Raw genomic sequence first — 27,037 nt, 5'->3', positions numbered from 1 at the left:
ATTCAAAACCGTCCGCCCGGTAGGTCATTCGTGATATGCTCTTGATAGATGGAAACGTCAAATGTAACGCCTGGGCCTAGCCACTACAAGTGGATATAGGAAGTGTGGCCGCCAAGTTTCGCAACGCCGTTTCGCAAAATGTCTAGTAGTTTGAAGTTGAGAAGGAAGTGGAAATGCCGAAAACAACCTCGCCGGGTCGTGTGAGCCAGTTGCGCCTTCGCATGCCCGTGAACTCGGGGTGGGAAATCAGTTACGCCGGTGTTTATGCAACCCAGTATGCAAGGTCAAGGTGATGCAAATCGCTCTGATTGCATCTTCGTAATCGTGTCGCTTTTGAATGACGGAATGTCGGTGTGATGGTGAAGAATGTAAGAGGTGAGTGGGTAGTTTAGAACAGACCACCCTCGACAACTCCTGGTTCGTCGTCTCGGAGCTGGCCGCCGCTCTTCTTCTTGGGCCAGAGCTTGCTGCTTACTCGCTTCCAGCTATCCCGGGTAGCGCTGGCGAGGCCATTGTGCTCTCCTCGGCTGTTGCGAGGGCTGGGTGTGCCGCTATTCGAGCCAGTGTCGTAGTAGGCTTGATGAAAGTCGGCCATGGGGTAATCGCTCATAGGCGGTGTGCCAGGCGGTGTAAGTGGATCGCTCATGCCCGACGGGCTGCTGGCGCTGCCAGAGTCATCGGTCAATGCATCGCTGCCACTAGTGTAGCCAGATGTAACACGGGTGTGTGCTTGACCGGAAGAGGTCGGCTGAGAGTGGAACCGAGAGTGTGAGAAGGGTCTCGAGGCCATGAAGCCAGACGTCAGTGACGACGGTGCCGATGCTCGTTGGTGGGCAGGCACGGGCGGCTGTGACGAGCGGGAGAGCATACTCCGCTCCTCGTAGCTGCGGGTCGATGAGCGCGAGATGTTGCTACCAGCGTAGCTCTCGTGGCTGGCGGGGTGAGCGCTCTGTGGGCTGACTGAGTTGAGGAACGAGACCAGTACGCTCTCCTCCATGAGCTCGTTGATCTTGGCCACGGCACTGTCTAATGCCGATGGGTGGGGTGGGACGTATGAGTCGGAGAGGCTTAGTAAAGTGTCGCGGACTTCGGCGGGAAGGTTGACCTGCGGCTGTTAGTAGAGGTTGGGTGGATAGGATTGAACGAACGTACTTCTCGTGGGCCGGACTCGCGGATGTAGGCGTCGATCAATCGACGCCAGAGCATCAGCACGTAGCCGCACTCTTCGGACAATGGCGAGATGGGGCTGCCCGGATGGCGGTTGACCATCTTGGAGTAGTGCTTGCGGTAGCGGGAGGCGTCCATGGTGAATTCGAGGTTCTCGAGGCAGTGGTTCTGGGACAGGAAGGCCATGAAGGAGGTGAGGGTGTAGGGCGGCGGGGCGGTGTTGCTAAGGATCTCCTGCAAGTTGGGTTTCCGGCATTGCGGGCTGGGGATGTTCTTGGGTATCGAGACGGTCAGCGGGGCGGGCTGGCAGTCGGACAGGGCCATCTTGACGTCGCGGGCATCAAAGTCGGCCAGCGAGGGCGTGGGCGAGGACGAGGCGGTCGAGTCGGTGCGGATGGATAGGGCGTGGCTTCCGGATTTGCGTGTGACCATGACGCTGCGCCAGAACTGCTTGTAAACACGGCGGGCGTCCTTCCTGCTCTGCTCGTCGAAGCCTTCACAGGAACAGAGTTGCAGTTGTTGCGCCAGCTTGGCGTTGGCGGCACGAGGTTCGGGCGAACCTAGTGTCTTGGGCGGTGGTGGGAAGTTATCGCTCCGGCGGCGGCAGCATCGGGGGGTGGGTGGGAGTGGTAGGCGGTGCTGTATATACGTTGGCGTGGGTAGGCGTGTGGTGAGACCGAAGTGCGTCAGGACGTGGCTATGGACAGCAGGCTATGGACAGGTGCGGCTCAGCGTGGTTTTGAGCAAGCGGCAGTGGAGAGTCAGGGAGTCTTGGGTCAATGCTTGGGCGGAAAGCTCAGTCAGGACGCACACGCCAGGGCCCACCAGCGGTTTGGCCATCACGAAGGATCGAGGGCCCATGGCTGAGGGCTCGCTGCCGTAAAAGCGGCGGCACGCGCTACCTGGGCATTGGCCGCCCATGTCTTCTGGAAGACGCACGCCCGCATCATCATCCTGGCCGAAACCGCCCCCTGCCGTACAGTGTTGCCACGCCGATGGGTGCTGATGGGCGCGCTGCCCTGCCCGACCTGGCCGCCTGCTGTGACAGACTGCGACACTGCACACTGCGACATCAGCGCCGCCGACGAACGACGCGTCGCTTTCCGAGGGCGTGGGAGGTCGCACCGCAGACAGCCAGCACGGTTGCTCTCTATCTCACCAGCCATGCCCGTCTGGTTGCGACGCCCGGCACTAGCTGCGTGCATAGATTACCTTGGCCCCCCAGCCTTGTGCGTCGCCGCAGCCCTCTCTAGCAGCCGACTGGGCGTAGCCTGCCCCAAACGGCCCTTTTAGACGATAAAGACCACCCTTCTCCAGTTTCCGTCGCCTTTCCTTACCAGTCGGTACAAGTTACAGTACGAGACGGATGGCAATCGAGTGCACAGTGGAGGTCCCAGGGACGTGGAATGCGCAGCCTGAGCACCTCCCAGCACGCCGCAAACGACTGCGGAGCCCACTAATCCACCCTATGACTCTGCCTACACAACAAAGGAAAGTAGATCGATCGCACCAAAGCCCATGTCTCTTGCTTGCTTTGTCACAGCATGTACAGCCCACATTGAACTACACCATGCCCAGTGTCACCTGCTGCCGCGTGATGTGCACGCGCAACGGTACTTGATCAAGTCGTCCTCGCCAATCACGCTCCTGATGTCTTACACCACGCCCGCCCGCACGGCCACACGCTTGGCCCTCGCCCTACGCCTGGGGTCAGACTCGTCCTCCAAGTGCTCCCCAATCTCGCCCATTACTGACGCAAACCCGCCCTCAGCCAACCGCCCTCCACTTGGGATGCGCCGGCGCCTCTCTAGCCTTCTAGCACCCTTCTTAGCAAACACTCCCACACCGTGCATGAGTACACCGTGCCAACGACTGTAGGTGTATACTCACGCATGCTCTTTCTTTTGTGCCCGCTGCTCTATCCACCCGGCTACACAATCCTGCCCTGCTATCCTGCCAGCTATCCCGCCAGCGTCTCGCTGTCTCAAACGAGGGAATGCTGACGTTCCACCAGCGCTACCATCAGGCCACCCACCCCCAATCCCTGCCCCATCGCACTTTCTTTCACCGTGCCACCGAAGAAATCTTCTAGAACGATTTCATCCTTCTAGAAATTTACCCGAACCTGCCTAGTGCTTCCATACCTGCCCTGCGCGTCGATCCAGGATCTCCGTCAACCTCCTGCATGTCCAGCGAAACGCCTGTAACACTCCACCCTCGAAGCCTTCACCTCGGAAATCGCTCACCCATTCGATGTAGCGCTGCCACCTGTTGAGGGCGCCTTCGGGCTTTCTCCAAGCGCCGACCCTGCCGTGCTTCGTGAAGATGCAAATGTGGCGCTTCTAGAAGGACTGCTGTGTCGTTGCAGCACCGCCAGTAGCCGGCTAACGACTCAGCTCGCGCCGACGCGCACCCAAATTCATTCCGCACCGAAAATTTTGAGCCGCCAACAAAAAAAAGCTCGGAGCCTCAGGAACACAGCATGACGCAGCCAGTGGGCCATTTTTTGTTCGCGTAGTCGTGATTCACCCGCTTCACCGCTTCGTGGGGTTTCGTTTTTTAGCCGCATCCCACGCTCCGTCGGAGCACCGCGATCGCTGAAACTACACGCTGACCTTGGCGGAGTCTCTGCTGTTCGAGCCTCAGTCATGTCGGAACGACATGTCCTCTCCTTGCATGGTGGCGTCCATAATGTGCGCCTTTTTGCTTGTTAGAGCCCCAACGACCACGCCCTCGGTACCAGCTTCCCGACGTTGAGTTGAAGAAATCCTCACTACCAAGGCCATATTGGTCCTGTGTCATGATTTCGAGCAATCACGAGATTCATGGCATTTAGCCTTAGTTTCCATTCTTTGCACAGCATTGCCTGTCCACACTCCACATTGTGGTGTTGAGCTTGGACTCAAGCATTGATTGCTTCGGAACCGGCGACCGCCCGCCGAAGAGACGCCAGGTGTACATGAAACCGGACCGATGTGGACCGTAACCACTGTTTGAGCGATGCACTGATGCGTCTGCGCTGGCACACTGTGCGAGCAGAAAAAGGAAAGAGGTAAAAGACATGCTGGTGGTTATCAAACTGCTTCAAACATAGGGCCAGCCGTACATGCTGGTGCCGATCCTATGCCGTTGCCGATGAGTCAATCGGCTGACGTCGTTACCAAGCGACGTTGGTTACGTTTGCCCTGGATCCCACGACAGCCTGCAACACGCGAGTGCTTCGATCGGGTTACCTGTCTCCCCAACAAGACGCTCGTCTAGGTATCTCCTTGGTGTTTTTCACGTCGTTCGTTTCACGGCTCTTGACAAGGCAGTTGAGGTCCATGCTACCTCGTCATCCCACTTTCTGGATGTCCATCTGCAACCGTGTCCCGGCTTGCGTCTCGAGCGCAGCGACATCTAGATCCCATCCCTTCCCCCTCATATCGTCCCCATATTTTTCAAACGTCGCCCGGACGTCCTCCAACGTCTGCCTCAACTCAGCCTTCAGGCGATCCTTGGTCGGAGGTAGTGCTTCATTGGGCTGATCACCCGAGTGCCCATTCCCATCTCGGGCCCTCTTCGCAAACAACAGTGCGTGAGCCCATGCTTTGTGATGATCCGTCGGTCCACACTCTGCTTTCAGTGCAATGGAGATATAAGATGCGGATGCAGCGGGACACATGATGTATGCCTCGCCAGCGAAGACGGTTAGTAGTTCGGAGATTTGTATAGTCCGCAGAGCGAGCGAGCCCGTTTGCCTATTTTCTTCCCCTATCCGGCCTAGCATATCCTGGAGAGATACGCCAATCTTACACTGGCCGAGCACTTCGTCGTCGGACCAGCGCAATACGTCACCTCTGTGGAAGATGCGCTCGCGCTTAGACACTTCGGTCGGACTCAGCACGACGCCGTGCTGGAACATGTTGCTGAACAGGATGTTGGCGCGCTGCCTGTTGAGGGATGCGATGCTGACGGCTCTCACAGCGGCATAGTTGGTTGCCAAATGTATTCCTAGCAGGAAGATGAGTGTGCTCCATGTCGCAAAGGCTGAGGTGATGTAGGATACTACCAGGCTGCCTGCCTAGCCGGCGTATTAGTAATCATATAAGCACTGTGTAAGCTCGGCGGTACTCACAAGCATACCCATTAGAGAGATGACTGTCTCTTGGCTCGAGTCTTTCTAAGCATTAGTCAGTAACGGTCATGTGTACCCAACCTACACTGTGCCCCACAGCATAAGTCGTAAGCTATCTATGCAGATCTGTGTATTGGGCATGATAGCACATGGTCTTAACACCCATTGCAAGACACGTGCTTGTAGACGTCCGATTACTTTTCTGCTCGCTGTTTCATCGTGAAGAAGAAAAGAAAACAGCAAACTCACAGCGTTCACTTCTCCCAGATTCCCTTTCTTCGCAAAATGCGCACTCAAACTCGCTTTCGCACTTCCTGCACAAACCCCACATAGGGCTCTCAGACAGCTCGAGAAGCTCAACACAGCCACGCGGATGGGTTTGGGGAAGGCGGGCGATAGGCAGTCGAGCACCATGGCTGTGTCGTTGAAGACATCGGCGGCTAGTCGGTACATTTTGCATTCAGGCTCGAGGGCTGTGCCGAGACGGTGCGCGAAGAGGATCGTAGCGATGCGGCCGGTGGACTCTTGGAGTACGGAGAGGAGGAGGGCGGAGGTGGGGGAGGCGGTTGAGTCGCCGACGCCGACGCCTGGGTGGGTGGTCAGATGGGTGGTGAAGAGATTGGTTGTTGGGTGTCATCGTGATGGAGTGTCTCTATGCTGTGTGCTTGTGATGTACAGTCCTTTCTCTTGAGAGCCTTGTTGACAACGCAGAATCTCTGGTTTACCCAAGGACGGGGGAAACACGCTGAGTATACTCCATGCCGCACATGGAAACATACCTTCCAGAACAGCTCTCGAAGCCAACATCCCCGCAATTGACGATGAGAATGCTTGAAGCGAGTCCTACATCAACATATCTCCATCAGCTTTCCTTTGTTCCTGATATTCCAACCCAAACCATCGTGCATCAGAAGAGGAAGGATCTCACTGAAACATACATAGATCTGATAATGAATATAATCCTCCGTTACACTCTGCGGATATCCCGCTGGCAGAAAAACATCAAGAACGCGTTGCGCATAGCTCTTTGCTTCTGTGGGATACTAAAATGGTGGAGATTTTGTGTCAGTGACCGTAAACACACATTCCACCAACGCGTCTCTGAAGTCAGACCTGCAGTACAAACACCGAGATATTGAACGCAAGTAAACCAAATAACGCATATCGAAGTGAGACGAGACGTGTATACAACGTACAATCACATCAACCCTCTTGCCTTCCGCAGAAGTAACATACTGCGCCACCAGATTCCCCGCCTCGTCTCTCTCGGCTATCTCCAGCGCCATCGATACGCGTGCAGACAGTCGAGTGGTGTAAGAATCGTGTGACTCGTGCCCGCGTAAAAATGCCCAAGTTCAATGCAGGTAGCTTCGAAATATCGCGCTAGTGTGTTGTCTCCGTAAACGGTTTGGTGGAATTGGTGGAGTGGAAGTACGCGGGGAGGGGGAGGATCGATGGGGGAGAGAGGGGCTGGAACGAACGGAACCCGTGTGTAGATCCATCCGCTTACCTACCTTTCCACGATCGACAACTTTTTGTTGGTTTCCATCAGCTTTCATCTCATGTACAATCAGCTTGCTTGTTATGCTTGCTATCACACTCCTTTGTATGTAGCAAGCACACTGCTGCTTATAGGCAGCTTCCATCTCATGTTAGATGAATCAATACACTCATTTCTCCATCCAACACTTTGGTACGTCAAACACACTTCTCCACGATTTAACAAACATCTCACTCCACTTTCTGTGGTATCCTTTCCACGAACCCCGTTCGTTTGCGACGGTGTGGAAAGCGATGCGCCGCTTTACCATTTCCCCTCCTGTCGGCCATGGAAAGCGTGGGACTGTGATCTGTGCACCCCAGCTGTATGAAGCTAGCTTCAGCTCTTCATCTATCGCGGAGTATCCTCGTTTGATTGCCTTGTATAGCTATCCCAACAAGACCCCTTTGCTGCACTGTATTTTACGTTCTCACAAACGGCTTCCCTGCAATGAGGTGAGCCGTCCGTGTTGGGTCTTGTTGTTGAGACCGGAGAGTGCTATACGGATACGACATGAGATGGCTGCGTGAGCCGCTGTCTACATGCACTATAAAATGATGTGAGATTTCGGAGGTATTTCTTCTGGGCATGCGTGTCTTGGGGTGGGTGATGTAGGTGTGCTTGATGTGTTGTTAGAAGGGATCTTGGAGGCTTTTAGGGAAAGAGACCGATTGGTACACGTACTGGCGCAGGGAGGAATGGGTGAAGCGGGATGAGGCGGAGGAGATGTATGTGTCATCTTTGCTTATGTGCATGGTGACTGATCGGTCAGTGGTGTTATCGTTAGTCTCTCTCAAGGTTGTAGCTAACGTGTTTTCCCTCAAACACTTACTCATCGCACTGGAAGGTTTAGTGTTTGGTGGCGTGTGAATACCAGAAGACATTCTCATCTCACGGCAAGTACGATCAGAACACGGTCTTTCTTCCTGTATCTAGCAGAACACGATGAGTTCTCAGGCATATGTGGTGTGGAATATAGTAGTCGTCATGACAAAGATGCACTACATACCTTCCAACGAACCCACTCATATCACGTGTTGCGACATTGCTCCTCCAGAACAGCGGACTTCCCGAGGTCGTGTATCTTCGTATCAGCGCAACCAAGTAGCCTTTTTGGAGAGACTGTACGTGATATAGCCTACCATGGGCGATCAACTCCAGAGTCGTGGGAAGTGTGATGATGGCTAAAAGTCAAAATCCAGGCGACAGCGTGCTCGACTTTTGTAACGTGCGTCGGAGAAGTCTGGTAGACAGAGGTTGTGATTCAATCAGATACAGCGGGCTGGCTCTTTTTGCTTTACAGTTACGATTGATGCTGCGACAGAGGAGATGTACACTGCATGCTACAGTCTCTATCGTCCAACACTACGTAAACTCTACGGCTTGTGATTAGAGTGACATACGATTGAGTGCCTGCCGTCTGAATCCGTCTCTTTGCACTCATGAGTATACATGGCTGCAGCTGGAGAATAAACAATTGAAGTATATATTACATTGAACTGTCTTCTTGCAGTGTATCACTGCCGTCTACCCGCAACCCTGCGCAATAAGAGCGCGACCTCCTAAACTAACAATAACCTGGGTATCTAATCGTGTATCCGAATGTTAAGTGGCGGTACGCAATTCCGCTGCATCGTGCCCAAAATATTGTGTACCATGCAGCGTGTACCAGCCACGCTCTGCAACCATCCCTCCACACCTTGTAAACCACCGTGAACTCCAAACATTATGTATAACCAAAGTACGAGACTGAGCTCTTATGCGAAGACCGTAATTCGAAGAAAGACGTGAGAATCCAAAGTCGACCTTTGAGAGTCATGGTCGCCCATCGTGCGATCCCCAGTGCCCGTCATGACGCCGTTATGACCACTCGGCGTTACTACAAAAGTATCACGCCACCGCTTAAGCATCCCCATCCTCCCTTTTTCTAACCCCCGCCCTTCCAAACCTCATCTTGCCTCCTAGTCGCTCTACCTCTTCGACGGCTGCATCTCGTTGCCGCTCCAACTCTTTAATGTAGTCGATGGCCACTGCCAGCACCATGCTCTTACTAGGCTTCACTGCGCCCGTATCCGTGGCATCACTCTGCGGTAACATGGGCACAGCCCGACGTAGTCGCTCTAGCTCTGCATTGAGCTTTTCGCGGTACTTGCGCTCGACTTCGGTGTGGGGCATGCATTGCGTCCGGGCGATTTTGGCGGTAGTAGTCGCGGAGGGCTCAGAGGCGGGGCGGTGGATGCGAGGTCGGCCTCGTTTGCGTGGAGCAGGCGGCTTGAGTGAGGTGTCTTCAGGAGAGATGCCGTGGAGTGCGGTGGGCGATAGGGATACTGGGCTGCCGTGGCCAGTGGGCGGCGTCGGTAAGGGAGAGGGGTTGGACGGATAGCCGTTGGGGAAGTCGGTTGCAGTGTAGGTGTGTTGGAAATCGGCTGGGCAGCTCAAGGGCGTTGAGCTGTAATTCGGCCATGCGTTCAGAGGAGCTTCACCGCCTGCGCTCGTTGCACTGACAAGTGATGGTGTGCTGACGTAGCTGCTGGGTACCGGTGCACTCCAATTGACATCTCGGGCCCCTGGCGTGATGGATCGGTTGAAGCACTGGCCGCTCCTGCTGTCGTAGGTATTGAAACCATAGTCGGAAAGCGCGGGATATGACTCCGTGAGGTAAGCGTCGATTTCGTCTGGTGATGGGAAGGCATCGCTGTTGGGAGAGTACATTGGGTTATTCGCGGCTACAGGGAAGGCAGGCAGATTAGAGAAGTCCATCTTGATGTCTGGCTGCCGCGGAGTTGTGTGGGAGGGCGTTTATTCCTAGTCACTCAGGTTCGGCGAAGTCTCATGGCAGTATATATTCAAGGGCTATTCGTCCTGTCGTCACTCTGTCATCAGCCCGCCCTTGGTATCCTGGCTAGTGATGGTGCCGGTGATCGGGTTGAAGCAGAATATCGAACGATCAACAGGAAACACACCGGCTTTTGCCAGCTCTCAGAGACTGCGGTAGGCTTGATTACGCTGCGCCTAGAAGATTCCGAGCTCGGGCGCGCAGCGAAGACGGCGGAGAAGCAACCCGCTGGACCACTTGTCACACCAAAACCTCAGCTCCAACCAAACCCCGGTGACAAGACTTTTTCATGGCCTTTTTGCAGCCATGATAACCGCCACTTGGACGGCCAAACTGCTGGTAATCTCGCAGCGCCCAGTTTTATCATACGATCTGCGCCAGGGTTGCGAGTCTAGAATGGTCTATCCAGTGCAGTTGTAGTACGCGACACCCGCCTCCTCACGGTGTGAGACGCAGCTGTCGTTCCCATGTTGCAGAGTGCCGTGACGTCGATGCAGGTGCTCTGCGAAGCTCGACGCGGGGAAGAAATTCTAGCCGGACAACCCTCCCACATCGAATCACAGCCAGCGAGCTGATACACTATACCCAATCAATTCCAGGCGGTGACATCCGGTAATACTTCCCTCAGCACCTGGATCTATTCAGCATATGGTCATCGCCGTCTGCTTTGTCCTTCCAGCAGCTTCCACTTCGCTTACCATGGGCATGCGACTTGGCAACGAGCGGGCTCGGTATGTTCCGGTTAGTAACCCTGGAGGACGTTCACGTGGCTGGATTCAGATCGAGATCAAACTGGCAGTGAATTCCAGAACAGTCGGCTCTCGTAAGGGGGCGTATGCTGGTCCTCTCGACCACTTCTGAACATCTGCAGCAGCGATGCAGTTATTATGTTCTACGGTGAACATCATGTCATCTCGAAACACCTGAATCCCAAGTCACGACCAACAGGTATAGGTGCATCACCAACGCTCTTGCATTCCTATCACTTATCAGCTAGCGCATCATGCGATGTATGCTTTGAGGGTTTTACGACCTCAGCTCGTCTTGGTGTGAGCAGGTATGTCTTAGATCCTTGGCCCCTGTGCCAGGTCATACTAATTCGCTAGCGCACTTTCGAGAAGTTGAAGAGCAGTTAGCTGAACACCCCCTTGATCACTTGCACTGCGGAATACATGACTGCGCAAAGCTTGATTTCTTGGCTTTTAGTTGAAACAATGTACTCCCAAAGAATCTGCAGGATTTCGTTACGGCGTGACAAACAGATGCGACACGGCGCCTTCCTGGGGATTGTCTGATTCGAATCATGGAAAACCACAAACTTTTCTGTACATAGGCCATCCCCCACTTAGGGTGGTCGCAGAGTTTTAGGTGATTACTATACGCACAGCCCCTCAATCTAGCGTACAGCCATACCCCAGTATGTCGCTTTGCTCAATATCGTAATCGCATCAAATGAACTCACGTAAATGCCGAGACCAAGACTGGCGAATTTGTTGTTGAGTAGGAACCGGGGTTTGAGAATTGCTCAAATGCAGGCGAGGTGTTTCTTCTGGCGTTCATAGACCGGTTGGTTTATTTTCTGTCGTGTCTCCGGGTTAGGTAGGAACAGTTGTGTTCTTCCATCTCTGCAACTATCATGTTGACCTTCCATTCCTCAGAGGCAGTAAGCTGCTGGGTAGAGACTGGGACCTACAGGCAGTCTAGACCCCATAGAAGATACCGCGAGCATCTGTGGTGAGAAACCGTGTACCCGGGCCTGCTGGTAGTGACCACAGTCTCCAAGACAAACTGAAAGGGTCGAGGCAACAAGATGCGAGTGGCTTTATTGTAAGCTACTAGTTCAGACGTTTCCTGCGCCGCCTGTCTCCTCACCCAGATGCTCTCTTAAGATTCACCTGTGGCAGTGAAGTGTTTCGATGGTAGTTCAAGGCTCATGGCAGTGTACAACACTGGCGAGACCTCACACTTTCCGCCCTTTCAAAACAGGTGGTGGTGGTGGCATGATAAGCGGCCTCTTACACGCCGTGAATCCTCGTGGCGCTGGGTACTTTCTGTCCAGCCAGAGATTCCATAGCATGACAGAGGCTGTACTCGACGACCAGTACAGCATCAGTGCGGCAGGCAGATGCTGACACATGGGGCCGATCAATAGAGCCACCCAGAGTAAAGTCCTTCGAAGGATCCCGGGCCACCTCCGATTTTTACTGCTTTCGACACTATTCTTCGAGGTGTAGATGTTTGCGAACATGATGGCTGATGCAATGAATGGGAGTGCACCTGTAGGATCTGGAATAAGTAGATCCTGAAACCAGAGTACCCCCTCTGTTGCCAGCGAAGGCTCAAAATATGCAGAAGGTGTTACACGCGCAACGGTTTCCCCGAGCTCGTTTGTCATCGTTGTGCCTTCGCCTTTGACGGCTGCGACCACCATACCTACCAGACCATCATGAGCGCCGCATTTCTGCCGTATGACCTCGGCCATGGCGATGAATATAGGTAGTTGCCCAACCGTCCACATGATTTGGCCACTCAAGCTGACGTTCCATCTCTTATCAATCGCCGACGTGACTTCCTTTATCTCTTTACTCGCAGTTACTATGCCCTGTTTTATCGTTCTGAAACCGCCGCGCTTCAATACCTCGTCACGTTTCTTGTAAGCAAGTGCTTCTCGGAGCGGTTGGAGACCAATGTATCGGGCCGCGAGAGCGCGCGACCGAGTTCCGAATGTCGTGACAAGAAGACCACGAGTGATGAAGGCAGTGATTGGTATGGCGGCATACCATGGTACGGCGGTGTGGACGAGCGACATCAGCTCGTGGGGAAGGTACAGGATGGCATCGACGAGGGGATCCTGTCGCGGGGTCGAAGCGTGGAAGGCGCGAGCCGATGGTCGGCATATCGAAGATGTAGACGTGGTGGAGATTCTTGGAAGCAATTGGCATGCTGGCTGCCGCAGGAGGCGCGACGACAGCATCTTGCCGTAGTTTTGGTGTTGCAGCTGGATATCAAAATGTCCGATTCCCGAGAGGAAGAGGCTCCCACTAGCGCGTCAGGGTCCCACGCTCTCGGGCCGGCGCCAGGAACGAACCGATGTCATCCCACCTGAACAGCTGTCGCTTTGCCCAAACATTTGCCCATGGCTGAATGAGTCTTCGCTGTCTGCCTCTCCCCACTGTGCCTCTGCCCGGCGTTGTTCCACGATGGGTCTCTTACCCATCTTCCTCTCGCTACTGCTACCCGCACTCTTGGCTACCGTCTTTCTTCCCAAGACCCTGCGCTTCGCTGCGGAAATAGTGGGACAACATCTCCGACGATCCTCCCGTACACGACGAGAGTTACTACTGGCTAGGGTAGCAAGCGAGACCAAGACATTTGAGGCGCAGCAAAAGAACAAGAAGAAAGAGGACGATGACTGGGAACAGGTCGGGAATACACCTCCTGGCAGTGCAGTGAAGGCTGGACCGGTGGATAGCGAATGGGACGGCATAGTGGGCTTCTTCCACCCTTTCTGGTATGGATAGCATGCCCTTGGACTAGGAGTCGTTGCTGACAGGCTGTTCTTATAGCAATGCAGGAGGCGGCGGCGAACGAGTCCTTTGGGCTGCGATCCGAGCAAACCAGAAGCGCTGGCCAAAAGCTACTTGCATAGTCTACACGGGCGACCACGACGTCGACAAAGCCGCCATATTGAAGCGTGTCAAAGACCGCTTCAACATCCAGCTATATCCCCCGACTGTCCACTTCCTCTACCTCACAACCCGCGACTGGGTACTCGCAAGCAGATGGCCGCGATTCACACTCCTGGGCCAATCTCTCGGCTCTCTCATTCTCGCCTATGATGCCTTCAGTCTCCTCGTGCCCGACATATTCATCGACACCATGGGTTACGCCTTCGCCCTCGGCCTTTCGTCCTTCCTCTTCCCGACCGTACCGACCGGCGCATACGTACATTATCCGACCATTTCCACCGACATGCTAGATTCGCTACAGGTTGGAGGCCAGGGCATAAATGCAGGAACAGGCGCAGGATATCGAGGCATAGCAAAGAAGAAGTACTGGCAACTCTTTGCGAAGTTATACAGCAAAGTCGGCAGCACCATTGACGTAGTAATGACCAACTCTACATGGACGCAAAGCCACATCAGGTCTCTCTGGGAACCATACCGTATCAAACGAAGCAAGGCAATCGACATCGACGTCGTCTTCCCGCCCGTCGCAGTCGAAGAAGTCATAGAAGCCGTTCCTGTCTCCGAGTCTAGCGAGAAGGACCGTGGCCCTTACCTGCTCTACATCGCGCAGTTCCGACCAGAAAAGAACCACCGACTGATCCTCGAGGCCTTTGCATCCTTCCTGCACTCCAAACCCGACCTCCCAGCGTACCCCAACGATACCCCGAAGCTCGTTCTGATAGGTTCAGTACGAAACTCGCATGACGATGCGAAGCGCGTCTACGAGCTGAGGCTCCTAGCACACGAGCTACATATCAAAGACAACGTCGAGTTTATTTGCGACGCGCCGTGGCCGCAGATGCTCGAGTGGATGCGCAAAGCCAGTGTGGGAGTGAACGCCATGTGGAACGAGCATTTCGGAATCGGAGTGGTGGAATACCAAGCCGCTGGCATGATCTCTGTAGTCAACAACTCTGGTGGGCCCAAGCTGGACATTGTGATTGAGGTTGACGGAAAACCTACTGGTAAGTCTAAGCACTTCGCGATACTACATTGAGAAAACTACTAAGCTTTCACCAGGCTTCCATGCCACAACCGCAGAGCAATACGCCGACGGTTTCCGCAAAGCTCTCACACTTTCCCCCGAAGACACACTGGACATGCGACAGCGGGCTCGCCGGTCAGCGGAGCGCTTTACCGATCAAGTATTCGCCGAGAGGTGGCTGAAGAACACGGAGAAGCTCGTTGCCCTGCAAATCGAGCGCACAGCAAAATAAGGACCGATTCACAAGACTGGGAGCATGGCGTTATACTGGGAATTTTCGATACCACACGTGAGCGTTGGGGCGGTTGCATACCACTTAGGAGTCTAGCATCCGATATGAATTCAACTTCTTGCTATCTTTATATCACGGATGACGTGGGTAGAAGTGATGAGTGATTCGCATGTGTGCAGGCTGAGCTTTTTTTATTTTATCCCTCCTTTAGGGGGTTATAGCTACGTACAGATATTCAGGCGGATGTAAATATCCTATCCAGGGATCGTTGACGCAAGTTCGATCAAATCGATCCAAACAGGTCGTCGTCCTTACTACCATAACTTTTCGTAAGACGAGCATTAAGCGGCGAAATGCCAATCGATGAATGAATACAGCGCAAATAGCATGATAGCAGCAGAAAAGAATCAAAGTGGCGGGACCAGCCAAGCCAAACCAAGAATGCAAATAACCAGGCCAGATCAGAATCGCTCGAGTTCCTGAAAGCGCTCAACAGGGTCGGCGAAAGACCGCGTCAAGCCAACCGATGCCCAAAAGTCGTCACTGACATCTTCCCTGCGCGCAAGACGCTCCAGCAACGACCGCGCATCACGGAGCTCCTGATCGAGTGGTGGCGGTTGCGGCGACTCCGCGGGTATGAGTGGAGGCATACCCTCGTAGTCATTGGCGCTCACGGGTTCCTCTGCTGGTCCGTCGAGCTGGGGGATTTGCGGTCTCTGCGGCGCTTCCGTCTCGGCGTCCCGCCAGATGCCAGAGTTGTAGAAGCTGTGAACGACCTCGCTGGCGTCGCGGGATCGGTCGATTACGCGGAGTCCGTAGCGTTCTGTATCGCGCGCAGGAGGTTCGCTGGAGAAGTACGATGGGCGCATTCTTCGACGGGGAGCTGTCGAGTCTGAGATGTTCAAGCGATTCCTGCGGGCCTCTGTGCCGGTACGACGGCGTATGCTGCCGCGTACGTCCATCTCTTCTTCTTCTGTATCGGAGGCTGAGTCGTCTTCCGACGTATCGCATGCCCGCATGAATTGCTCGTTTTGTGGAGGAGAAGGACGTCGTGATGGCACTGTAAGGTGGGTTCGCGACGATGCGGCCGAGTTGGCACTTCCTGCTCGTGAGCTGGGATGCGAATTTGTAAATGAGGCTGCTGCTGCGGCTGATGCGAATGATGACCCCGCACTTGGTGCGACGGGGTCGTCCACGACGGTGGTGAGGAAGCTGTCCCATTGCAACTGATCTTCAAAGGGACTGACGCTGCGATTCCTGTCGCCCAAGCCATCCAGCGCACCAGCTGGACTCCAGGACTCGCGCAGAGAGCTGGCAGGTAGCGGTCCGTCAGCAATGGTGCGGCGACCCATTCTACGCAACGGAGGGAATGCTACAGCGTGGTTCTCGCCTGTCTCGTGGCTCTCCTCGGGCGCATTCGCACTATCGCCTCGCGTCGATCGGTCAGCACGGGGGCTCTGAGAACGCGTTGATCGTCTGGTAGTGCGACGGTATGATCTGTATTCGCGCAGGCGTGAAAATGGGTCTTGCGCATCGCGTTGTACTTCCGTTTCGGGCGTTCGCGACGCTGCCGCTGGCGCAAATCCCGGGGTGAAAGCGGGCAAGGGGCGGTCATGGTCGGGAGTGGCGCGCGTCTCATACGCGCGCATGTAGCCATCAAGGCGACTGCGCGACCGGCGCACGCTGCTCTCGTCGCGTTGTAGAGTAGGTGGGTGTCTCGAAGGCTCGTTGCTGCGGTATTCGGTCCTCGACACTTCGGGGACGGGTGGCGGTGCCAGACGCGCGCGATGCGACGAGCGAGGAATCCATTCAATATGCGGACCGGAGATGAGGAAATCCGTGTCGAGGGCGCTGTGAGGGCGCGGTGACCTGTTGGGCCTGACGCGGCGGCGGATGGGTGAGCGTGAGCCGGCAATGTCAGCCCTCAGTGCGTCTTTCTTCGCGTCTTCTTCGCGATTAATGTTCCATCCGATCGGGATACCCATTGCGCCAAATGTGTGATCTGCTTCGTTCCAAAAAAGATGGGTGAGGTGCGGTGTTGATGGTGACGCGCCGGATGATGCTAATGGGATGGGTCGGAGAAGGAACTAGGGCGGCAGAGCGGCGCACGTCGCAGCCGCCTAAACCAGGACAGTGAGGCTGAAGGGTCCGGGGGAGGCGCAGAACTTCAAGTGGGATGACAGCGCTGACACTTGTCTCCCAACATTCATATAGCAAACGTCTTTGGTCTAGATTATCACCTCTGAATAGCTTGTCTCAGCTTCACTTTACTGTGTATCGCAGTTCCATGTTCCCACAGCAAACGACCCTTCGTCTTCGCCAGGCGCGACCGCGATCGCCAAGCCTCAGTTACCCAATGCAGCAAGGTCGCACCTGTCCGCAGCTTTTGGTCCACTCGCCCCAATGAGTCAACTTAACCTGCAGGTACATCGTTTCAGAACATTCCGCGTCTGCCTGGACCCATAGTTGCCTATGCTACTGTAAACTACTCGTCTCGTGGTCATGATCCAGCCTGGCTTGGAACGGATCAGTCTGCTTCTGAAGAATGTCCACTTTCCGTGGAAATCGATACATGTCGCTGGCACAAACGGCAAAGGATCCATTTGCCACTATGCCTCGAGGCTCCTTTCCAAGCGACTCACAATTGGCAAATTCACATCTCCACATCTCATAGACAGGTACGCACGCTGTCACGTGAGCTAGTTCTCATCTAACTTTTCCAGATGGGACTGTATAAGCATCAACCATAAGCCCGTGGAAGAGGCCCTCTTTCGCAAGATCGAGAAGCACTATCTGGACCTGAGTATAAGAGATGGCATCAGTGCTTCAAATTTCGAAATATTGACCGCCACTGCTTTCCACATCTTCAACGAAGCCAAAATAGACATTGGCATCGTTGAAGTGGGCATGGGCGGAAAGCTCGACGCTACCAATATATTGAACAACCAAGCGGTTTCAGTCATTGCAAAGATAGCGCGAGACCACGAAGGCTTTTTGGGTGATACCCTAGAAGAGATCGCACTCCACAAAGCTGGCATCCTCAGGCCGGATGTGCCCTACCTTGTCAATCCTCGAAATGAGAAAAACGTCTTAGAGGTCATTGAGGAACATGCTTTCAGTATTGGGGCGGGACCTTGTTTGGAATATGACCCCCCAGGCTTTTCGAAGATGCTGTTTGCGAACGAAGACCGGCCACCAAAACCGACCGATCAACGAGAAAATATTGTCCTCGCAGCGAGGGCTACGATGGCAGCAATGGAGAGTCTCGGAAAAGAGATGAAACCGTTTGTGATGCAACAAACCTTGCACGGCGCAAGGAACATTCCATACCCAGGACGACTAGAGCCGGTTCGAGTACCGCCTATCTTTGGTGTGCCAAGCACGGATGGCACGACTGGAGTCAGTCAAAAAGGAGAGTTCATCCTGGTAGATGGAGCTCATAACGCTGACGCTGCCACACTGCTGAGTGGCCACGTCGGACGGAATCTGCGGGTAAGGAAGAAGGTTCCTGGTGTTCAAAGGCCACGCAGGGGATGGCCTATCACATGGGTACTTGCAATGACCGATGGGAAAGATGCACATAAATTCCTGAGAAACATACTACACCGAGGAGACAATGTCGTCACTACGTCCTTTGGTCCGGTGGATGGTATGCCATGGGTGAAACCAATGCATCCAAAACGACTCCTCGCCATAGCAAAATCGATCGAGCCCACTATCACAGGGCTAGCTGTGGAAGAAGGTGGACCGCTCCGAGCGCTTTGTACAGCAAAATACCTTCGAGAACCCGAAGGACCGATCGTCCTGACAGGTAGTCTGTACCTTGTTGGTGACCTTCATCGCGATTTGCGGGCGAACTATGGAAAGGACTACTGGAACAGACCACATTTTGAGGAGACCAGGAAGAAGTTTGCAGCGATGCTAGAGGAGGAGAAGCACAGAGCCAATCGGCTGCTCGGCGGACCCATAGACCCCTTTGATCAGCCTCTTGATTTCAATGTTGGAAGAGGCGAAGAAAGCGACGAGTGGAAAAAGCAGCAGGCGAACCGCGAAAAGCGGAGGGCCATGCAAGAAGAGATCGAGGCTCTTGACCGAGAGATGGAGCTTCTCACAGCCGAAGAGCAGCGTCTCACAAAAGGGCGCACGCCGGCTACAGATCAGGAATCAAAATCACCCCGTATCCACAACCCAGCAATAACTTTGTTAGAGGAAGGCGCACCCCTTCCCAGCAAATACAAGACGAAGACCCTTGAAACGGGGGCGAAGATCAGATATCACAAAACAGTGTCGTCGTCACTGGATGAGGGAAAACGGGTGGAGCCTTCTCCTCCTATATATAGGGTACCCCTCAAGGCCGACTCATACAGCCCGACCACCTTGGATAATGGCGGAAAGATAAGATTTCACAAAGTAGAGTAAGTCGTTCAGCCAACAAGGAAGGGCGTACCGAAACTGACCAGTGAATAGGAGCAGGAGTGGCACGCTGGTGGTCAACTTGGGTCACCGTCGGGAGTAGACATTTGATCGGCGCTTGGAGGTCGACATCTTAGCCTGTACGATATGACTGTGTATGAATGTTGCGGTAGCAGTGGATTGCAGTTCGATAGTGACGTGGTATGCGCAAGGAGACACCACTGTGCAAATATCATTGTGTTTCCTAGGTTCTCCATGTGTATGTTATTACCGAACTTATCCTGGGGTTTCTAGTGCATTACACGAGTAAAAGTGCTTCGGTCCCTATCGTACGCTCTCGACTCCAAGCTCTGTCCCAAAAAGCACAAGAGCACAAGAGCGCACGTGCAGAAGCAAGCAGCCGCTCTCCGGCGATACAGCGTCTAGCGGTCACAGATCTGATCAGCTCGCAAACCCCACTTTTTACTAGTAAAACTACCGCATGCGGCATCTTTGGCAGTAAAACCGTGGATTATGGCGATCTCTTGGCACAGCGAAACGTCGCGATCAGTTCTGAGGGCTGCCCCCGCGGCGGCGCCGGCTGTTAGCGGCCAGCACAGACCACCCCACACAATATTCGATTTCGACGGTCGAGCATCGTGACCCCGACAAGCCACGCACGCCCGTTTCAACACCGCCGACAACAAGTCAATACTGTCAGTAGCCCTTTTTGTGCAGCCGTCACAGGAACCGCCGTAAAAGCACAAATTTAGCTGACTTGAAAATAGCAAGCGACAATCCCCCGTCCAAAACCCTCCAACCACACATCATGTCTCACGAGTCGGTCTGGTATTCGCGCCCTAGGACTTACGGCAAGGGCTCCCGCGAGTGGTACGTTTGAATACAAAATGTCGATACATACACTAGATGGAGGAGGGAGGGGGAAGAGGCGCCGATTATATATGCGGCTGGGGCCAGGGCGAGCGCACCGTGTTGGTCTGCGCGAGGGGAGGGATTGGATGCACCTGATGCAACGGGCCAGGATACCAGTACGCGATGGCTAACACAGTACTCACAGCCGCGTCTGCACCCACCCCGCTGGTCTGATCCGCAAGTACGGCCTCAACATCTGCCGTCAGTGCTTCCGCGAGAAGAGCTCCGACATTGGCTTCGTCAAGGTACGTCTTCTGTACCTTCTACAATGTACGCAAACTCACATCGCAACAGCACCGATAGATTTTCTCTCTCTCTACCGTACGCTTCGAGGGCTGGAGTAGAAGGCGCATGTGACGACGATGATTACCTGACGATACGATGCAACAATGTTACCTCGACCCGACCGCCCCACACGATCAAGCAAGAGGACGGATATGGGTCTGAGATAAAAGGAAAAGCAAGCTGAGAGAGTGGGCTTTGTAGTCGGGTGCGGATGGTTCTGCATGGCGTATTTCCTCATACTGTGTTTACGGGCAATGGGGGATACCCGGCCTTGCATGCAATGAGAAATCAATCCTGAATTCACAATACGGCTCTCACCTGTGGTGTGAAGACATGGGCTATTGGTGCACTGATGTAGGAGCGTCTTTCGAACTCAGGACACATGATGCAGGCTATCATCGACAACTGGGACCTGGGGCACGTTACCCCGACACGATATCTCATCATCGACAGCCCGGCCTTCTTAGTCCTACTATACTACAGTCATGTGTAGGGCGAGCGCTTATCTCCCTCGTCATCTCACAGAACTCATCAAGCAGGAGATGATACAGTATCGACAGGACAAGCAAACAGCAAATGCACAATGAAGACAAGGCAGAAGCATCCAATCTCATTCATACACAGGTATATACGTCGACCTCTTGATATCAAATGCGCGCGAACGAAAGCAACAAAACAAGACGTAAGAGACATGTACAAATTACAACCTTGGCTCATGACAATCCGACAACCAACTGTTCAAGAAGACGAGAGCACGAGCATCCGTCATTCACCCATCCATCACCGCTATGCCCTTTCATTCATCGCCCTTGATTGCCATGAAGAAACGGACAAGGAGACATTATCTCCCCTTCTCTTAATTCCACAAACACACGTGTTGCTTACTCCGCCTGAGGCATACTCTCCACCTCTTCACTCAACGCCCGCCAGTTATCCGCCTGCAGCTCCGCATACTTGACACGTTCCTGTGCCCACTCCTGATGCAGTCTACTAACGTGGTATTGCGACTTTTGGAAGAAGAGCAGTTCATCGCGGATGCATTCCTGGATGAAGACGCCGCGGGCGTGTTGTTGGACGATGGATTCCTTGTCCTAGTATCACGCGTTAGACGACCATCTCATGGAACAACGGAGATTGAAAACTAACCTTGAAAATGGCATCCTCCACCTTCTCCGCCTCACCGGGCTTGATCTGCTCGGCAGGTTTCTGGCGGATGTTGTGGAGTTTAGTTTCGTTGTTTGCAATGCGCTTTTCCAGTTGGGGGATGTTGTCGCGGGCGTACTTGTCTCGGCGGTCGAACATGTCGCGTACGCTGACTAGAGTGTCTCTCTGTCTCTTCAGGTCTTCGAGAACACCTTGCTCCCATCCTCTTGCTTCGTCTTCTAACAATTGTCTGCTGGAGTCGAGGTGTCGCGCTGTAGCGTTCATGCCCTCGTTCAACAACGGCACGTCGTTTGTGTCGACGGCGTATGTTTCTTGACTTGACTCTGTGAGTCCGCTGAGAGCGGAGGAGAAGCGTGCGTATTCCGCTGCCATTCCTTCGTTTCGGCGGGAGAGGCGCTCCATCATGCTGCAGAGGGTGATGTAGGTTTCTGCGCTGCGTCGGACGCCAGATCGGACGGTATCAAAGAGCTCAGGGAGGGTCTTCGGGAGGGAGTCTTCGAGATCCGGTGGTAGGGGCTTGCCGGTAAATTCTTCCTGAACGGATAGGTTGGCTTGTTTGCGCCATACTGCGAGTTCCTGTTCCAATCAGTACATGCTAGGCAGTCTCCAAACAGATTAAACCTACCGTAGGTACTGTCAGGAACATGACTACCAGCTGCTCCTGGTTCAGCACTGGATGCCGTACGAGCGCGTTGGTGAAGCGCGCAAGGCCCTTTCTTCGCTTTTCGAGGAAAGTGGCATCCGCAGCTATTGGGTTGCCGTTGACTAAGAAATCTCAATACGTATCAAGGCCACAGCAGGATGAATACTTACTACCGACCCTCTTCGGGGGCAACAATGGCAATTGTCTGAAGGGATACCGCTTGTGCAGACAGTCCAGCAGCCAAACGAAATCACTGTATCGGCGCACGACCTTTGTGGTGCGTTTCGAGCTGGCAACTTCGTAGTTGCGGTGCTGGAACATGAACATGCCCTCTTTCTCTGAGAGCGCAGTAATGGTAATGACCTCTTCGTTCCCACTGCCGCCTGGATTCAGTCGCCCAATGGATCTGCCCAACTCTGGTGTCGCATTGGAGCCACCCTCTCCTCCTGCGGGTGCGCCAAAGCCTTCTTCACCCAAGCCAGGGGCAGCGAATGGCTGGCTCGCTCCGCCATTGTATCCGCCCCAGCCACCTTCACTGCTCAAAGAACTTGGCTGGACGGGCTGCGGGATGTTGGAGGAAGCGGCGGTCGATTGTGTTGTAAATTGGCTCGTCGTTCGTGCGGTTGGGGGTAAGCTCGAGCCGTTGGTGTGCGGTTGCGAGCTTGTATAGCTCGCGTGGCTGTGGCCTCTGTGCAGGTCGGGGCTGCCCCAAGGATCCGCCTCTGGGTCGCCGAAGGATTGCTTGCGCATAGGCGCGCTCGACTTGCTTGCAGGAGACGGTTGCTGCGCAGACGGCTGGCGTTGCGGCGCGGGAGGAGTCGGGGGCTGGGCTTGTTGGGGAGGAGGTGATGGTTCGCGGGCCTTGGTGGACTGCGGCAGCGTCACGGTCGGGACGGGAAGATCTGGCGGGGCGTCAATGTCGTTCTTTCGCGGCATGCGCGACAATGCTAACACTCACTCCTTTTCCTCTCGTCGACGCTGTCTAGGGTGATGTCCTCATGCTCTTGCGCCAACCCAATCAGGGCGAAGACAACATTGAACTCGTTCCTGCCCAGCTCGGCGCTGCCACCAGACGGTAGCACAATCTCGAGGATCTTGGACTGCGCGTGACCGGGGATGTCGCTCTCGGCCAGTAGCTTCTTGACACCCTCCACGCTGACCCCATTGCCTTCGCGGTCGCCAGCGTCTAGCAGTGCGTCGAAAGCGTCAATGTACGAGTCGGGCACGTCCGAGGCAGGCAGCAGCGACTTGACAAGAGCTTCGCGTCCGGCTTTCTTGGGCGTGGGGAAGCCCCAGGGCGAGTCGTTGGCGTCGAGGTCGTCTGCGAACAAGCTGTTGCCCGTCTTGCCCGCGGGCTTGGGATCGTCATCGAAGAGCGACGACGACTGCTTCGCGCGCTGCGGCGGGTCATCGTCACCGAATAAAGACATTGTCGCCGGGAGAAGATGCGCAGCCGACTAATTATTTCTAAGCTGCACGTCGTCGATGGACAGAATGCAGGGCCACAGCTTAGACTGGAGGTGCTACACGCGATGATAACATGGAGCTATGATGCGGCGGTGCAAGGAACCGGGCTCCACTAACGCCCGTCCCATGCCCTACCAGATCGTCACAGCCTTATCAATGCCTTGGCACACCCTGCTTGACTTTTGACAACTGTAAACGTAGGTGTTACTGACAAGTGCAAACGTATGATTAACTGATTTATTGGTATTTTGCTGTACATGCTATAGCGCTTAATAGATCGCAGTATCCACTGCTCCCCCTGTCGTTCCAGGCTTGCGCCATTCCACCTAAATCAAAGAGCCTGACCTTATGGCCGGCGGGTATCCATCCCTCATACAAACACCAAAGATTTTTTAAGTTCCAATTGCGCCATTCCATGCCAATGCTGTGTGGGGTTTCCACTGTCCTCAATCCATGCCACCAATGCGCCGTTCAATGTGGGGGTATATACGTGCTATCAACGTTCGAAATATAAACAGAAACATGCGAGAGAAGATGGTGCGCTGACAAGCTACCTGTTGTGATCTGTCCGAGTGTGGTTTTCGGGCCTGCTAAAGTCGATGGTTGAAGTCGACTCGTCTTGTGGCAACGGTGAACTCGGTGCAGATGGCGGTTGTCGCATCTCAGTCCCAAGACCACCAGTGTTGTGTTGGCGACCAAGCGGGGCTGCCGGCGAGAACCGGATACGGGGAGTGCGTGTGGAGTTTGGCGAGGCCGACAGGTTGACGACCTCGCTTGAATTAGTCCCTCCATGAGATTGACCTTGTTCGCTCGGAGTTGGCGCACTCGCTTGCTGCGTACCCGCACTGGCAGAGGACTCGTCCTGTTGCGCTTGTTGCTGTTGGCGGATAATGTCCGGAGACCAGGTTTGGCCCCGAGGTTGGGCAGGAATGATTGTAACTGGTAGAGTCGTTTCGTGCTGTGACCCAGGCTTCTTCTTCGACCTGAGCTTTTCGCCTTGCTGTGCGGCAAAGGTACCCAGGCGATCGGCTAGAGCTAGCCCGTTGTAGTTGCGAGGGGGTATGTTGGCTGCGACGTCGTCTACCGCGAGTGGTTCGATGACCTGCCCTCTCTGGAGTTCCTTTGGCGGGGTCCGTCCTTTTCGTCGGAATGGGTTTCCTAAAGCTTGCCATTGGAATCTACTCCGGCTGGTGACAGGTTCCAGTTCTCCTCCCTTTTCAGGATCCTCAGGATCAGCTGGTTGAGCCTGAGGTTCCTGTGACGAGTCTTGTGTTTGTGGTTGTGCTTCACGATTTCCTGGTCGATCGTCTGCCGGTGCGTGCCGGGGATTCACAGGTGTATCGCTGATGGGATGATAGCGGACTGTGTATACAGTCGAGTCAGCACTGGTGGTGTCTGTCCTGCTGACCGGTGATGCGATGACTGGTACCGGAGGCGGGGTCTGCACTCGTACATAGGCCCGCGAGTTGCGGTCTCCACGTGCAGCAGATGCGGACCTTCGCACAACCGGGGGTGGTGCAGGGATGTGGATGGTGCGCTTCTTTCGTGCTTCTGCTCGTGGCGATTCGGTCATCTTGCGTCCAAACCTCTGAGCAAGGTCGTTGAAGCGACCGGCATGTGCTGATGTGAACGCGCCGAAGCCGCCTGAGCTTCCCCCACTCTTCTTCTCATCTTTTTCTGATAGCTGGCCCTTGCGTTTCGAAGGCCATTTGGAGTCGGACGGGGTGTTGTCGAGCATATCGTCTCCATCGTATATCTCTCTCCCCAAAATTCCGTCTTTTCTCTCTTCTCTTTCCAGCGCTTCAATGCGCTCCACCCACTCCCAAACGATGACACTGGCAGCGGCAGCCCCTACCCAGCGAAAGTAGTCTCCCCATCCGGCAATGGTATAGTTGGCGATATCGGTGATGAAAAATACGACGGGTGTGAGAATGGCGATGATGGATAGCAGAGCAACGACGCTCATGTTCCACATCATGGAGTGGTAGAAGGCGTATCGTCTCTTGGTGATGGCGTAGTACATAACCCAGGCGGCGTAGAGCATGCTAAGTGATAGTTGGAATAGGTAGCTAAGGGCGGGGATCGCGGTATCGAAATGTGCGGGGCGGCGTTGGTTCTCATAGGGACCGAAGCTGTTTAGACAGCTGAATGCAATGTCGAGCAGGATGAGAGCGAATCCGACCCATTTGATAATGACCTTCTCTTTGTGGCGCGGGAAAAGGCGTATCAAAGTCTGTACTTGTGCGAGCCAGAGGAAGATGTCGGAAACAACGCGCGAAACCTTGATTTCCATGCCAGCTACGACCTGGTCACGCAGCTCCATGGCGTCGATGAAGCCCTCCTCGTACTGGCGTTCGGCGATCTTAAACGTGTCGGCGGTGGCGAGCGTCAGCGAAATGGCGACGGTCAGGGCCGCGGCCTTCTGCAGCCATGGACGGCTTCCGACTCCAATGATCGATCCGCTCCCTGTTGCGCCGCTGATCATGCCGCGTCGTCCCATGAGCCCTGAGCGTCCCGAAGCGTTGCCGACGAAGAAGGTGCGTGGTGTGATGATGAGCATGATGACGAGCATCCAGGCGATGACGGTCGCGGCGCCTGTCGCGTAGGCCTGGGGCGTGATGGAGGCGTGGAAGGGGTCGCGCATGTCGGCGACGCTGGTGATGCCCCCCGTGCCGTCGTCGATGTTGCCCTGCTGGGTGGCCGTGTTGGTGCAGAGCGGGCGGAAGACGGCATTCTGGTCGAGCGTGATGGTGTTGCCGGGCGAAATTTCGATGGTACCGTGGGCAGGCAGCTTGTACGAGGGACAGTGCTGGTAGCGGTCGTCAGTCGCGTGCGTGGAGGGCGTCGCGGTCGTGATACTCACGTAGGGTCGGGTGGCATCGGGCGCGCGACGGTCCAGGAGAGGCGCTCCATGCCGCCAGGACTCGGCCTCCCACATGCTCGGTCGGCGGTTATACTGGTCCAGCAGCAGTTCGTGTCCGGTAGAAGAAGCCCATGGAGATTCAGACGAGCGACATGGCCTGTGTGTGGTGTTGAGGTCGAGGGTCGCCGTCGTGGGTTAAGCGTCAAGGCCAAGTGGGAGGTGTCTGGGCGAAGCTTGAGGGAATGCAGGCGGTCCCGGTGGCACCTGCCGTTCCAGACTGCCACTGCCCGCCGCTGATTGGCGCGTCTTTCGGCCCTTCCAAACAGAAAGTCAGAAACTACCACCAGCCGCGGAGCCCCCAGTCACTCCGCAGCCCGAAACGTCGCAGACTGAAGCCAGCAGAGTGGGCCGCGTGTGCAACTCCAAACTGCTTCACGCGCGCTCTGGGCTTTTCTCGCCCGTATCAATCGCGAACACTGTGCAGCCTCCTCAGGGTGAGTCTCGTCCGCGCATGAACCAATCTCGTCGGCGCAGGGTGGCAGGCGCGCAGCCTCGGATCATATCGGGGAGACATGGGGGACCCTCTTTTCGCGACTGGGGAAGCTGGATGCCTTCCCCAGCACTGACAGCAAAATCTAACCACCCTGCCGCTACTGCACCGCCAAATCAATACGTTCATGCGATG

At 54.9% G+C, this 27,037-nt stretch overlaps 8 protein-coding genes across 8 annotated transcripts; 2 read left to right on the top strand and 6 right to left on the bottom strand.

The window, feature by feature from the left end:
* Window positions 1-388: 388 nt before the first annotated feature.
* Window positions 389-1,599, bottom strand: J4E78_003504 (uncharacterized protein; the record flags this gene model as incomplete). The annotated part of the gene is made up of 2 exons (XM_049364144.1): window positions 389-1,105; window positions 1,153-1,599. 2 exons carry the CDS (start codon window positions 1,597-1,599, stop codon window positions 389-391), a joined length of 1,164 nt encoding a protein of 387 aa, XP_049224809.1.
* A 2,902-nt stretch (window positions 1,600-4,501) lies between these two features.
* J4E78_003503 (uncharacterized protein) lies at window positions 4,502-5,737 on the bottom strand (the record flags this gene model as incomplete). The annotated part of the gene is made up of 3 exons (XM_049364143.1): window positions 4,502-5,230; window positions 5,285-5,329; window positions 5,534-5,737. 3 exons carry the CDS (start codon window positions 5,735-5,737, stop codon window positions 4,502-4,504), a joined length of 978 nt encoding a protein of 325 aa, XP_049224808.1.
* A 2,989-nt stretch (window positions 5,738-8,726) lies between these two features.
* On the bottom strand, window positions 8,727-9,584 carry J4E78_003502 (uncharacterized protein; the record flags this gene model as incomplete). The annotated part of the gene is made up of 1 exon (XM_049364142.1): window positions 8,727-9,584. One exon carries the CDS (start codon window positions 9,582-9,584, stop codon window positions 8,727-8,729), a length of 858 nt encoding a protein of 285 aa, XP_049224807.1.
* A 3,276-nt stretch (window positions 9,585-12,860) lies between these two features.
* ALG11 (asparagine-linked glycosylation protein) lies at window positions 12,861-14,605 on the top strand (the record flags this gene model as incomplete). The annotated part of the gene is made up of 3 exons (XM_049364141.1): window positions 12,861-13,171; window positions 13,227-14,353; window positions 14,409-14,605. The coding sequence occupies 3 exons, from the start codon at window positions 12,861-12,863 to the stop codon at window positions 14,603-14,605; spliced, it is 1,635 nt and encodes a 544-aa protein (XP_049224806.1).
* A 461-nt stretch (window positions 14,606-15,066) lies between these two features.
* Window positions 15,067-16,590, bottom strand: J4E78_003500 (uncharacterized protein; the record flags this gene model as incomplete). The annotated part of the gene is made up of 1 exon (XM_049364140.1): window positions 15,067-16,590. One exon carries the CDS (start codon window positions 16,588-16,590, stop codon window positions 15,067-15,069), a length of 1,524 nt encoding a protein of 507 aa, XP_049224805.1.
* Window positions 16,591-17,008: 418 nt separating this feature from the next.
* Window positions 17,009-19,024, top strand: J4E78_003499 (uncharacterized protein; the record flags this gene model as incomplete). Its single annotated transcript, XM_049364139.1, has 3 exons — window positions 17,009-17,029; window positions 17,117-17,283; window positions 17,329-19,024. 3 exons carry the CDS (start codon window positions 17,009-17,011, stop codon window positions 19,022-19,024), a joined length of 1,884 nt encoding a protein of 627 aa, XP_049224804.1.
* Window positions 19,025-21,096: 2,072 nt separating this feature from the next.
* On the bottom strand, window positions 21,097-23,452 carry J4E78_003498 (uncharacterized protein; the record flags this gene model as incomplete). The annotated part of the gene is made up of 5 exons (XM_049364138.1): window positions 21,097-21,306; window positions 21,362-21,955; window positions 22,005-22,144; window positions 22,193-22,924; window positions 22,981-23,452. The coding sequence occupies 5 exons, from the start codon at window positions 23,450-23,452 to the stop codon at window positions 21,097-21,099; spliced, it is 2,148 nt and encodes a 715-aa protein (XP_049224803.1).
* A 587-nt stretch (window positions 23,453-24,039) lies between these two features.
* On the bottom strand, window positions 24,040-26,427 carry J4E78_003497 (uncharacterized protein; the record flags this gene model as incomplete). Its single annotated transcript, XM_049364137.1, has 1 exon — window positions 24,040-26,427. One exon carries the CDS (start codon window positions 26,425-26,427, stop codon window positions 24,040-24,042), a length of 2,388 nt encoding a protein of 795 aa, XP_049224802.1.
* Between the last annotated feature and the right edge of the window lie 610 nt (window positions 26,428-27,037).

This window comes from Alternaria triticimaculans (assembly GCF_023758025.1).
Source record: "Alternaria triticimaculans strain BMP 0046 chromosome Unknown scaffold_3, whole genome shotgun sequence".
Taxonomy (NCBI): Eukaryota; Fungi; Ascomycota; class Dothideomycetes; order Pleosporales; family Pleosporaceae; genus Alternaria; species Alternaria triticimaculans.
The sequence above is the reverse complement of the archived record's forward strand: the minus strand, read 5'-3'. Positions and strand labels throughout refer to the sequence as shown.